At 42.8% G+C, this 13,039-nt stretch overlaps 2 protein-coding genes across 5 annotated transcripts in view; one reads left to right on the plus strand and one right to left on the minus strand.

Annotated features, from left to right (window-relative positions):
- Positions 1-154: 154 nt before the first annotated feature.
- Positions 155-8,665, plus strand: LOC126520086 (T-cell activation inhibitor, mitochondrial-like). Its single transcript, XM_050169222.3, has 2 exons — positions 155-1,375; positions 2,524-8,665. The coding sequence occupies exons 1-2, from the start codon at positions 309-311 to the stop codon at positions 2,960-2,962; spliced, it is 1,506 nt and encodes a 501-aa protein (XP_050025179.1). The 5' UTR covers positions 155-308; the 3' UTR covers positions 2,963-8,665.
- The window catches only part of LOC126520102 (uncharacterized), a 29,137-nt gene continuing 22,041 nt past the window's right edge, over positions 5,944-13,039 (minus strand). For 2 of the 4 annotated variants that reach the window (XM_055065560.2, XM_050169223.3), the window contains one exon: positions 10,364-10,487. In XM_055065560.2, coding sequence (XP_054921535.1) covers positions 10,451-10,487 — 37 coding nt within the window. In that variant the 3' untranslated portion in view covers positions 10,364-10,450. Of the gene's footprint in view, positions 10,488-13,039 lie in introns of all 4 variants that reach the window. The other 2 variants (XM_050169224.3, XM_050169225.3) reach the window with 2 other exon arrangements.

Below are 13,039 nucleotides of genomic sequence, written 5' to 3' on the forward strand. Positions count from 1 at the left end.
CTGAAATTGAATAAAAACTGGGAACAAGTTTATTTACGCCTGTGTCTTTCTATTAAATAAAAATAACAATAAATGTACTACTTACATGTATACAAAAACGGCCCAAAAAACCAACAAACTGATTACATATTAACGTTAGAGCCGAGCCAAGACAGAGGCCGGATTTGTCGACATCGGTCTGCTACACAGTATTCGGGGAATCATTGGGGAACAATGAATGTGCCAAAACTTGACATTCGCGCTTTTGTCGACGCAAATAGAAGACTCTGACGACGCAGGTGCACCACTCCGGAACTGAAAGCTGCAGAATGTCTGCCAGAATGTCAAGGAGTATGGTCCTATGGGCGCGGTTTACGTTTCGTTTTACTGGCTGTTCTACCTGCGTTCGCTTGTCGTCCGTTGAGGCGCCAAGGGCAGTGACCTGGAACGATGTCTCGACAGCTTTGCGTCCCTTCTACTTCATTGTGCATCCTGACATGTTCTGGAATCATCCTGCTGAAAAACAGACAAACGAGAACTCTCTCAAGCAACTCAACGCATATATAGAGTCTCTGTTGCAGAAGCAGACAGCGAGGCCATTGAATCTAAACTTCTATCTGCGTCAATTAAAAGTCACGACAGTGCCGCCGCAGCCGTTCAAGAACGTGCAGATCAAGCTTGCTAGTCAGAACGTCCACGCTACTGTACATGATGTGTTAACTTCGTGCAGCCTTCCCACTGACCATCTTGATTCGCTCAATCCGAAACCGCAATGGAAATCGGCCAGTCGCAAGCCGGAGCACAGGCAGTCGCCGACGTCTGCGAAGTACGAATACGAGCCTCCCGTGGACGATGACTTTTTTGCTCGTCACGAGTGGACCGTGGACGGCCGCCCCAGCTATAATTTGGGACGGTTCTTACGCGACAACGTTCACACGGCTCGTGAACGATCGGCGCTGAGCAGCCCCGCTCGAGCAGAAGCGTTTCGCCTGTCTAAGGAGACGGTGACCGAGCTGGGTCTCGAAGACCTGCGTTGGGAATGTGACTGGGGCTCTGGTCACTATCGCGGATCTCTCGAGAGCTTCCGGCGACTGTGCCAACAGCACCCCGAAGTGGCGGCCAGCTTGCGCGGCCGCACGCTGATACTTGGGAGAACAACGGGCGTCTCGCTTGACGGGCACGTCGTACTGAGCATCGAGGATGTACGCCACAGCTGGCTGTCGCTGCTGCGCTCGCTGGCCCGCTACGACGCATACGTGAGGCTGGTGCCACCCGCTGAGCGTGCCCTGTCCGAGACGTTGCGCGGGATTCGTGTCGAGCACCGTAGGTTCAAGCCAGCAGTAGCAGCCAAGGCATATGTGCAGCAGCTGAGCAAGCTAACCGTGGCACTCCATCGGTGCGTGCTTTCCAGCCTAGTATATGCAGGGAACACAGGCTCAACATAACGCTTTCCTCGAAGCTGTATGTACGCGCTGTAACTAAGTGGAGCGGTTTACAGGCCAGCGGTGTACATTTCGTTTGCTTTTTTTTGTTTGTTTCTAAGTGCTGCCAAAACAATGATAGTTGATATTCTAATAGAATGCTGTATCGACTCAGCTAGTACAACGAAAACGGCGCCACATACCCAAACTTGTGGCAAGCCTCTTGCCTCTGACTTTATACTCCGTTTCACACATAGCAGGCAATGCTACAAAGACTAGAGAGGCTGTTCTCACTGCTCACATTTGCAACCAAAAAATAGTGTGTCCCATGAATGAAATATGTAGGTATGCGTAATGTAATTCGATGTGACTTAAGTCTCATACTTTTATGTCACAAAATATGACATTACTACATGGAAGGCATTGCAAAGCTAAAGCTGTTGACTGATTGAGCAGAATGACAAGCTTGTGTGAGCAACAGCCAGATTGTACAGGTTGCAGTCATTACCAAAACACAGTACATCACACTGGATGCACAAAGGTACGCAAACAATGCGTAATTTGATGTGAATTTATGTCCACAAGTTGTAATGTACAAAGTAGTTATTCTATAGAAGTCGTCACAGATAGAAAAACAGCTGCACTACAAAACATGCGGAATAAGACTTCTATGACTGCACTACTTGCATAGCTTCTGCAGCATCATCTGCCAAGTATGAAACGGAGTATAGCATGTCAGGCCAGCAAGTCGCGTTGACTTTGTGGTGGACAAATTAGTTCGACACTGTTGTGCCTGATTCATTGTTGTTCATACCTGAAAGCAGAGATTCATGAATCTCTGCTTTCTGAATGAATCTCTGCTGTATTACATTGTTGCAACAATGTAATACAGAAGAGCAGCAGAGTAGATAAACAAATTTCTCATGGAAACAACAAAAGCTCCTTATTAAGGATATTTGTGGACAACCTCTTCATTAAGAAGCTCTGCCATGTTTCTTTTATTCTGCTGTAGCCTGTTGAGTCATCTTAGTTCTCATTGTGGCACAAAGAGCAGGAGGTATGCTGGGAGCAAACTGCTGATTGTCAGCAACAAGGAAGACCTTGAGTGTTGCTCTCTTTACAGACACATCTGGATCAAGGGCCTCCCTAGAGACTGGCCAGCACGTCTCACAGACCACCAGTTGGGCGTTGAATGTGAGGCAGGCCCTCTGATGCTGTCGCCTACGGGTCAGTTCTTGGCTCCAGCCTCCTGCCCACCAGCACTTCTCCTGGATTTTGTTGGTTCACAGTTGTACACGGCTGAGCAGAGACGCCTCCTTTACAGAAGCCAGCGGCGCTTTGAAACACAGTTGCATCAGCTCTGTATCGAAACACTCAACCTGGAGTCACTTTCCAAAGAGGATGATGTTACGCCGGACCGGATGGTGCTTTGCTGCGAGCGGCTCCTCAGGGCAGCATTGTGGCTAGAACCACTGCTGAGTGGCTGTCGTCTCCATGTGTCTCACTACTGCTCCGTCCTGCAAGATGGCCTTATCTGTCTACCTTGGGACTGGCATGAGTAGTAGGAATGGCTTTTGCTTACGTACCGGCCGATAGACCACAGCATGTGTCACAGCAAATGCCAGAGGAGTGAGAATGACAGTGTAAGCTGTCATGAATCACTGTTCTTGCTTGAAATCATTGGGCAAACACTCCATATTTGGAAGTGAAAAAAAAGCACAACTTCCAGTAAGTGCTTTCAGCCACAGTTCTAAGTGTGAATAGGTTGCACATGTGCTGTGTAAGTGTGCCAAGGTTAGTTTGTAATTAAGCTGTACAAACACGCAAGATATAGTTGAGGATCTGTGTTATGAATATTGTACTATCAGAATGTTAACACATGAACATGTGCCACAGGAATATGAGAGACACATGCAACGAAAGTATGAGGCTTCTCAGTTGAAGATTGCCAGCTATGTAAGGCCATATGGAAAGGGTGCCTCAAAGAGAGTTTCCAAACCTTCAAGGATTGTTTGTGTGCACTATACAAGGTACCACAGTCAGGACAGGTAGGTATCATACGTGAGCTTCTTTGTGGATATGCCTGGGTCCACACCTGTGTATGGGTAACCTTGCTCTTGTTTGTATCCTACTTGCATTTGCTCTTCAAGGATCTCTAAGCAGGCTGGACAGTTTGAATTTCCTGCCCATGCTTTCTCTATGAGCAGCAGCATCAGCCCTTGTCCCTCTGGACACAAACTTATTTAGGTTTGAAGTGCTCTCTGAAGCTGATAACATGAGCCCATGAAACTCCTTGAGCTGGCACATGGAGTGATGGTGTTAAAGAGCACTTAATAGTCATGCAGCAAAAGCAAAAACTGCCACAGTCACGTCTCTGTGAACGTCTGCAGAGATTTTTTGCAAGTGCAAGTGAGGGTTAATAGTTCATGGGGTTTTACACGTTATAAAGCTGCAGTTGTGTACAGGGTGTAAGAACGAAATGTCTCTCGTTCTGGTTTTAGTTTCGTTCCACTAAAAAAAGTTCTATTCTGGTCCTGCTCCAGAAAAAAAAGAAAGAAAGAAGTAACGGTAAAAATTTTTGAAGCAGAGTAACAATAAAAACATAGTATTTGTTGTTCTCAGTAACTGAATTATGAATTCTGAGGTCCTGCTCAGTGCCTTGACTGTCAAGGCACTGAGCATGATCTGTGAAACAGCACATCATCGAGTGTACTCGCTGAAATGAGAGACCACTGTTCCTATAAAACGAACTTAAACAAACAATAAAACTTGATAGCAAAGAGTTGTATCCACAGAAAATGAGATAAGCTCTTCAGCGTGCAAGCCCTGGGTATTGCTATGATGCCGATCTGCTAGTGCACAGAGTGGCAGGGTTAGATTAGTGGAGCTCTTGACTGGCTATCACTTGCACTATCCCTACCTGAAACACGTGCTTATGTGGACCCCCGAGATACGCGCTAATGCTGACATTGCCCAACAACGATTGTTTCGAATTGCTTGCTTTCCCCTTGAACTGAAAACCAATAAAAACTATTTCGGTTTGACTGTGAAACAAAATAATAATGTTTCAGTTATGTTCTCGTTCTGGTCAAAAATATATATATAGATTTTCGTTTTGGTTTCGTTCGAACACACTGCTGGGGTATGAGGCATGCCATTGTGAGGTGCTCTAGATCAATTTCAACCACCTGGGGCTCTTTAGCATGCACTGAAATATGCAAATGTTGCCTTCCACCCTGATTGGAATGCGGCTGGGAATCAAGCCCTCGTGCTCAGCAGCAGAATGCCCCAGTCACTGAGCCGTGGGTGGATGTCAAGTGGTGGAGAAAGCATGGAGAAAGGTCTTCCCTTCTCTGCACTCCTTGTCTGAGGGATGTCTACTTTTGCTTGGCTTGTTGATACAAACCATTAGTCCAGTTAATCTACAGTATACTCCCATTATGATAAACTTGGAGGGTTCATACACGCACATTTTCTTAATACATAAATAGAAAAAAACAAGGAAAGGTTGGGAGGTTAATCAGATGGATGTCCGGTTGGCTGCCCTGAAAAACGCTCCATACATATACGAGCTGACTTTCTGCAAGTCTTTATGCACAAATGCAATTGCAATGCTAGCAGTCAAAGGTGGATACAGGCCTTGCAGTTCGAGCTTAGGTATGCCATTGAACTTGCAACTGCTGGTTGAAGGTTTAAATAAAATTATTGGATTTAATATAATGAAACTGTCTGTAGTACTAGTGGGTCGTGCAGGGCGCCATAGTGGAGGGTTCTGGATTAATTTTGACCACCTGGCGTTCTTTAATGTGCCCCTAAATCTAAGTACTAGCACATAAATGTTTTCGAATTTTTCTACCATCGAACTGTAGCCGGGAATTGAACCTGTGACCTCGTGCTCAGCAGAATGTTGTAGCCACACCACAGCAGGTTGGTTGCAGGCAAAGAGCAAGTTGCAGGTTTATATGGACACCACAGTTTAGAAACCCTGACTGCAACAGCCCTGATGTATTGATTTGCTTTCTGAATTCGCAACTTGCAACAATTTCATGCTATTGTACAGCTGGCATCAAAAGTTTACGTTTCACAGCATCTTTGACAAACCAGAACATTTCTGCGTCATGGGCATGCAGCCGCATATTTGCATTTTCAGTCGGCACTATATGCAGTCGACATACTGTCGAATGGGCTTACTGGCTAAGGTCACAAACTGCTAGGATAATAAATATTTTCTCCGCTGCCACAGTCTGTAAACTTTTGATGCCGATTTTATCTCTTTGAGCAATATCAAAAGGAACACCCCAATTGTTTTTAATAGCCGTAGTAGCTAAACACGCATGCCCTGCATAAGCATGTTCAATGAGACTATGTTCTACAGGAAATGTTCTATAGGAAAGATACTGGTTAAATATGAACATATAAGATCCGAATCCACACATCACAAGTAATCTGCGCTTTAAAGCAAATTTGGTGCTCCTGCTTGTATTGCTCATGACTGTGCGTGATATGCAGGACCTTAGCAGCACTACAGCTGATGCTGAAAAACTTTGTAAACCAAGTCAAATATGTTTTATTTAATGAAGTACATATTTTACAAGTGTGAAAATGCATTGTGTCAGATGATACACGAGAAATTTGCACAAATCAAGCTCTTAGTGAATAGATGCACACAAAGCACAGTGGTGCCATTTCCGTGACATAAAAGGATTAGCAGTCTCTCCTTCAATGACTTTCAGCCTCATTTTCAATGATTCTTCAAGTATGTATATTTCACACACTGCGTTACCAACATGTGCAAGTACTGACTTGTCACCTGTGAGCTATACTGCGACAGGAACTAGCACTGTGGTGTGGGCACACAGCTCTCGCATGTTGTGTTACACAGAAAACAGACCACATTTCAAAATAATTTCAATTTATATGGTGGAAAAAGCGAAGTTAAATGTTAAGATGAAAGGCAAAGTGAACATTACACGCTAACCGCAGGACCGATAGATCGGTAAGACATGGCTTTCAATGTATCTTCACGCTTGGGCCATTTTCGTTAAGAAAATGTTATAGAAATTCACTAGATTGAGCCTTTGGCACCTTTATAATGACATGCAGTCTTTGTTTATTGATAAACCATTATTAATTAGTTCCAAGCACATGATTTCTAAACCTCATGATGTTGTGAGGAGCTAGTGTGGGTCTGAACTCTGAACTTTAGGATTGTCTTTCGTCCTTGCATCTTCTCTGGATTAACAAGACTGCTAATGGTAAGACAGATGCTTCTAGTGTTGCAGAAGTGTTATTTACCAATCCAGGTTGCTTAGCTTAGCTAGCTTAGATTCTTTGGGATCCATTTAAAGGGACACTAAAGCAAAAAAATAATTTGAGCTGCATTAGTCCACTGCCATTGTACAACACCAAAACTCATCATTCTTACAGTGAAAGGAGGCTTGGTAATCCAAAGAGACAAAAATGAAAGATCGGTGGCATCACTGCAGCCTTGAAGGTCATGGATTTCAATGTTTTCTTGGGCGATAGTGAATTTTTTCTTGGTAAAGATAAACTGAACTGTATTCTAAAGGAGCTAGAGATTGAACTTGGCAAGTTTCATGAACCTTTACAGAGCCAAAACGGCCCAAATGTGAGAAAATACTATATCCGTGATTTCACGCCGATGTACTGGCACCGGGACACTGAGGCAAAATTCAAAAAGAGAAACCTTTCTTTCTCTTCTTGAAATCAACTTCTCACCATAAAATTAGCGAAAACAGAGTTTTGAAGGAACAACTGATGAGTTTAAACTGATTTATTATTTCTCTAGAGTGTCCCTTTAAGGTGATATGCGAGCACCTCAAATCAAGCTGTGTCGGTGCAAATGCCTGCACAACAAGCTGCCAAATTGTTTTACAGCCGTTTCACGCTCCAACACACCCCCAGTTACAAAAGCAAGCTTCATGGTATATGTGGAAAGCATAATCAAGACGAGAACATTGTAAAGAGCCAATGTTAAGAAATTTGCAATAAATGTGCTTTTACACATTTCTCTTTCCTTGGGCCCAAAGTAAACCCGCCTGGGATAGGTGCCTCCCAACGGTTCCCATGTGGCACATTACCTATTCTGCTTAACCACTTAAGGCCGGTTGCCGAAATTTTGTGACTCATGGGTCCTGAGGTTAGAGTGGAATGGGAAGATTAAGTGATAGAAAGCTCCATGCTGAAATCATGTGCAATGCTACCATATTTCACTCGTGCTCTGGGCACAATAGTTTCCATTGAGGATGAACACTCCAAGAAAGCCACACAACTGCATCCATTTGGTTTACAAATTGAAGTCATCTTTGCAACACCATCAGGTTTAGAACATGCGAGAAGATACGAGCTGGTTCGCTTTCAAGTCAAATGGCATATAGTGAGAAAATATGCATTTATGAAAGCATTCTTTCACACTAGATGCCAGTTTCATTTTGTAACAAGGCCACAAATTTCACCCTGGCGTATAAAATAATGTGCAAGTAATTTTGGATGTTCTAACCTCGTAAGCAAGTACATTTAAGTGTACTTCAATTGTTTTCCTTCGGAAAAGAAAATCTGCCTAATAAGAGGTTAAGCTACGCTATTGCAGTTCAGCATAAAGTAAGTAAGAAGCAGTGAAACCGTGCCTGGTGAGGTGGAAGCGGACAGTTATTATAGGCATTTAAGAAAAACAATAAATATCGTGAATGACGTATGCATTGTATGGTCTCAAGAGATGCCACCTATCTACCGAGAACTGCACACTACTTGCATTCTTGAATGGCATAAAACTGCATTTTATGCATGTAAGCACACGAACATTACCTATATTATTTACAACCTGCTTATTATCGGTTTGGGTGACATGAAATGGTGCATTTCTGTAAATTTTGCAATGGCAGAGGCAACATTCTGTGGAGCTTCTGCTTATTATGGGTGTGCAAATGCACTTGCAAGGGGTAGTTCGTTAATGCATATAGGAAGACATTGTTTACAAGCTCCTGCCACAATGACGATTTCAGAATTTACCATTCAGCAACTTTCACCAGAAGGTGAATTAATATTAGGTTTGAATGTATACATAAAAATGATCCGAGAGGAGAACGTTAAATGGCAACTGCCTCCAGGAGTAGCACAATGCCTGCTGGCTCTAGAAGGGAAAAAGCACATAAAAAAATTGTGAATGAGGAATAGTAGAGCGTTTAAGAAGAAAGGAGGTAAATGAGTGAGAAAGAGGAGAGAGCATAAAAGAAAAAAACATTAAATGGACACACTGGCGAACAACACAAGAACGAGGCGTCCACCACACACTCATCAGACGGGACATGATTTCCAGCAGATGGTCCACAAATTAGCACAAAATTAGACCAGAATGTTTAAACTATAATCAAGAGTCTAAATGTGTCACCTTCAAAACTAATGAAGGGCTCTGTGAGCATGATCATGTCTAGAAGGTCAACAGCTTTAAAGAGCACCATCTCAGGTGAATGAAAAGAAGTCAACTGTTAAAACTCTACATCAATGTGTGCAATAGATAGTATAGTCAGGTTGTGAATTTTTTTTTTCCCACAGCAACTGGGAACGTTTAATGTCTGTAAATTTTGGTTCTATATTGGTTGATGCTTTATTTAGCATTTTCTCAACAACTAGGAACCTTCTCAAAGCTACTTGAAAGTTGATGTCCAGTCCGGAAAGTTGATGTCCGGCAAAACTTTGTGACTGACACTAACGGTATGGTCCAGGATGACTGTCACACAGATAAGACAACCGAATTGTACAACCATCAATCTCCTTATTTGAAAACAACAATATACAAATTTTCTTCATAGTGACGAGCCTTTTGAAAAAGTGATGTTTCAGTGATGAAAACTGTTTGGAAAGGATCTAAGCTTTCCTTTTCCTAAGAGAGATTTTTTTCTTTCTCTTTTTCAGGCATGGAAGCTCTGGAGTTTCGTACTTGATAGGTAAAAGTGCACTGCTGAAAATGGAAATCATTCCGGTAAAGTCTGAGCACTGCAGCAATATGGGACATTAGATTTCATTGCTTGAAATGCGCCACTACATGCTGCACAACTTGCTATCAGAGACACCTTTGGCTGTCCTGCAATAATTCAGGTGTTTGATAGAAACTGACACTTGGCAGAAACTACAACAATACAAGCACTGAGCAGATGCAGTCAGATTAGTACTGTAGAGTGCTGCTCTGCTACAATCTGCCAACAGAACTGGGGACAATCTACTAAGGGAAAAATATTATCGATAAATCTGTCGACAATGTCAAAAGCATTCAAGAGGCACCCTTTGGCCTACAAGGCACGCAAGGTACATTTCAGTGACCTACAGTATTCATTTTTAGTGGCACACAGACTAGCACAGCTTTAGGCTTTGATGCATTGACAACAATTGCTGTGCAACACAAACCGAGATCACTATATAAACACTGAACAATAGAATACGTAAAACAGTGAACAAATGAGAATACTATGACATGAAATACCAGCCAGGATGTCAAAAACAATTTCTGCCAAAGCAAAGGAACATGACACTAGGAACTTGCTCGCTTAACATGCAGCAGAAGCCACATGCATAGAATTTAACAGATGGAATGATGTTGCAGTTTTGTTTTTCGCAGTTCTCACTTCCTGGCATAGACGACCTGGCACACACAATTAGTTTTAACAGTTTCATGTTCAAAATAATGCAACTAAAGTATGCCACACCAAACTAACTCACTCTGACGATCACAATGTGACAGAAACTGTTTGGTCGCAGGCTGCAGTTCATTCACAGTGAGAATTGCACTTCGCAAGATGGCAGTTATATCACCAAAAATGTGTAGAAGCATGTGGACTATAAACAGCATGATATAAAGGGCACTTCCATGCTTGTTGATTGATTGCAAACACTCATTGTGCTGAGAGCTATGGCACTCTTGATCTTCCATACCAGAACACTCTTGATGTGCACAGCTGGGAAATCCCACTGCACATGGCACAGTGTGCAACAATACTTCAAGACCAGATCACACTCCTTCTTCGTCTCCAGCCTGTTCATTGGGATGTGGCTGATTGGTCCCAATGGCTTCCACTGCAATTTCCATGGCCACCAATGGGAAATAAAGAACACATTAGCTCATGTAAACGACAACACGTAGTTACTTTCCTGAAATGCCAGCACTAGCCAATTAACATTCTAATGTGTGCTTACGAGATTAAAAACAAATTATTGCTTGACTTCTCGCATTAAAGCATTGAAATTAAAGAGAAACTAAATGAATGCAATTATTTAGGCTAGACCAGCAGATTACTCTTTAGAAGCTTCATCTGCATATGTTAATTGGAGAAAAAAAATAATGGTTTACTAGCGGAAAAAGTGGACAACAAACTTCTATTCTTAAGCTTTTTTTCCCCAAAACTGGTGCTTCATTGATGCAAAACTGTGATGTCATGAATTTTGCTGTATTTTTCCCAGTTCGGGCTCCTTTGTAGAGAAGAGTCTATGAGAGGTGTTAAATTTATTTTATTTTATAATAAAGTGGAGTATTTTTCTCAATACACATTTATGAATTAGCCTCGGCTAGATGTTGCCAGAAGTTCTGTTGTTGCTGGGAGCTACTCTGAAAACTTAAAGGCAGTGTTGTCACTTATTATGTGCTTTCGCATTGCTTTCCGACATACCAAGCCTCTGCTCTTGGTAAACATCACTTATCTGTTATTTCCGAGCTCCTGTCTACCAACCGTATTTTCTATTTCCCTTAAGCATTTTTTCAGCAAGAGAATGAGAGCTATTTCAATTGCCTTTCTGAGCATCAGCGCAGGATATGCACAGGATATGAGTGTGGGTGCAGTGGACTGAGCCTCGCAATGTGGCCTCAGAAGCCATTCTCCTGCTTTGTGCAGGTTTTGTTAACCCAACTTGCGCAGGCAACCTTCTAGCCAGAGTGGATTCAATGCAGCGCGTGGCCGATGGATTCAGCGACGCATCATGCACCGTATCAGCTGTGCTCTTGGCTGCATGATACCAACATGACAGCTATGCCTCCCTCCCATGTGACTTCTTCGGGTGCCTTCATAAGGGACATGCTGTATCGCTATTACGTTAGAGGGTGCGGCGGACTGAGCCTCACAATGTGGCCTCACAAGCCGTTCTTCTGCTTTGTGCAGGTTAGTGTTTATTATAGCACAATCAAGAGTGACTACCGTGGCCTCCTAGTCCTGCCGTGCCCACACCAGTGCGTTGAGATTGCATGCGAAGTTCTTTGTGCATGTAAACTTTTATTTTGTGGGGACATTGAAGTGAACCCGGGTCCTAACATGGAAGCTTTATTGACCCAACTATTAGAAGTGCAGAACAAGCTAGTCACAGAGATAGCCACCCTTAGGAATCAGTAGAGTGACATAAGAAAAATTATTTCTGACCTTAATGAGCGTTTCAGCGATTTGGAAAGGCGCGTTTCGCAAGTTGACAGCCTAGAACAGACAGTAAAGTTGCTTCAAGCTAAAGTAGTACACCTTGAAGACAGGAGCAGACGCTCGAATCTGGTTATCTTTGGCATACAAGAAGACAGGGGTGAAAATGAGACAGCTCTTCGTGCAAAAGTGATTGAAGATCTTTTTTTATAAGAGACTCAATATAACATGGTGCTCTATCGCAAAAATACATTGCATTGGAAAGGTGGGAAAGAAAAGACCAGTGATCGTATTCTTTCAAAATTACAACGAAAAACAGGAAGTCCTAAAAAACGCGCGAAAGCTCAAGGGAACAAAAATTTCCATTCAGAATGATTATTTAGCGGCCACACTAAGGAAACGCAAGCTGTTATGGCAAAGCGCCAAAATAGAAAAGCAGCGCAAGAAAGTGACTCTTCTGCATGATAAACTGTGCATAAATAATGACTTATACACATGGGACAATGACGCCAATTCTAGGGTAGGATTGGTTAGCCGTCAAAGAACCTTCAGCAAAAATTGACAGGAAACTTCATGTACTGAAGAGCTGCATTTGTTAAATATAAACGCGCACAGTGTTGTGAATAAAAGTGATCAGCTTGAAGCCATCATTCTGGGTACAGCCCTCATGTCGTCGTGATCACGGAAACTTGGCTCCGTGATGACATTCACGACAACGGCATCTTTCCACCTTCATACCAAATTTTTAGGTGGAATAGGAATACAAGAGGAGGTGGCATCGCCGCCTTGGTTAAGCATAACATTCCAGCAACTCTTCTAAGACAAATCGACAATTAGGAAAGTATTTCATTAAAGTTGTCATGCCGGGGCTTTTCTTTATTACTATTCGCAGTGTATTGTTCTCCTGATGCACCCCCACAGTTTTTACATGATCTATACGAACACATGTCGAATTTCGCACAGGAGAAAATAATTATTGGTGGTGATTTCACCCTTCCTGGTGTTGATTGGAACGATCCTTTTGCTTCTCGTGAGCATGTTCAGAGTGTACTGGACCTAATGTTGTGTAGGAATCTGCAGCAAGTGGTTAAGCAACCTACTCGTATTCAAGGCAGTTCGTCCTCAATATTGGATCTTGCTTTTGTAAGCCGATGTATGGAAACTTTTTCTGTGTCAGTCGAACCAGGTCTTTCAGATCACTACATGGTGAAGTTCTCATGCCCTCTAAAA

The sequence above is a fragment of the Dermacentor andersoni genome, chromosome 3 (assembly GCF_023375885.2).
Source record: "Dermacentor andersoni chromosome 3, qqDerAnde1_hic_scaffold, whole genome shotgun sequence".
NCBI lineage: Eukaryota > Metazoa > Arthropoda > Arachnida > Ixodida > Ixodidae > Dermacentor > Dermacentor andersoni.

Coding starts and splice junctions, on each gene's coding strand:
- LOC126520086 (XM_050169222.3), top strand. CDS start 309: ATGTCTGCCAGAATGTCAAGGAGTATGGTCCTATGGGCGCGGTTTACG. Junction 1,376..2,523: donor CTAACCGTGGCACTCCATCG/GTGCGTGCTTTC, acceptor CTCTCTTTACAG/ACACATCTGGATCAAGGGCC.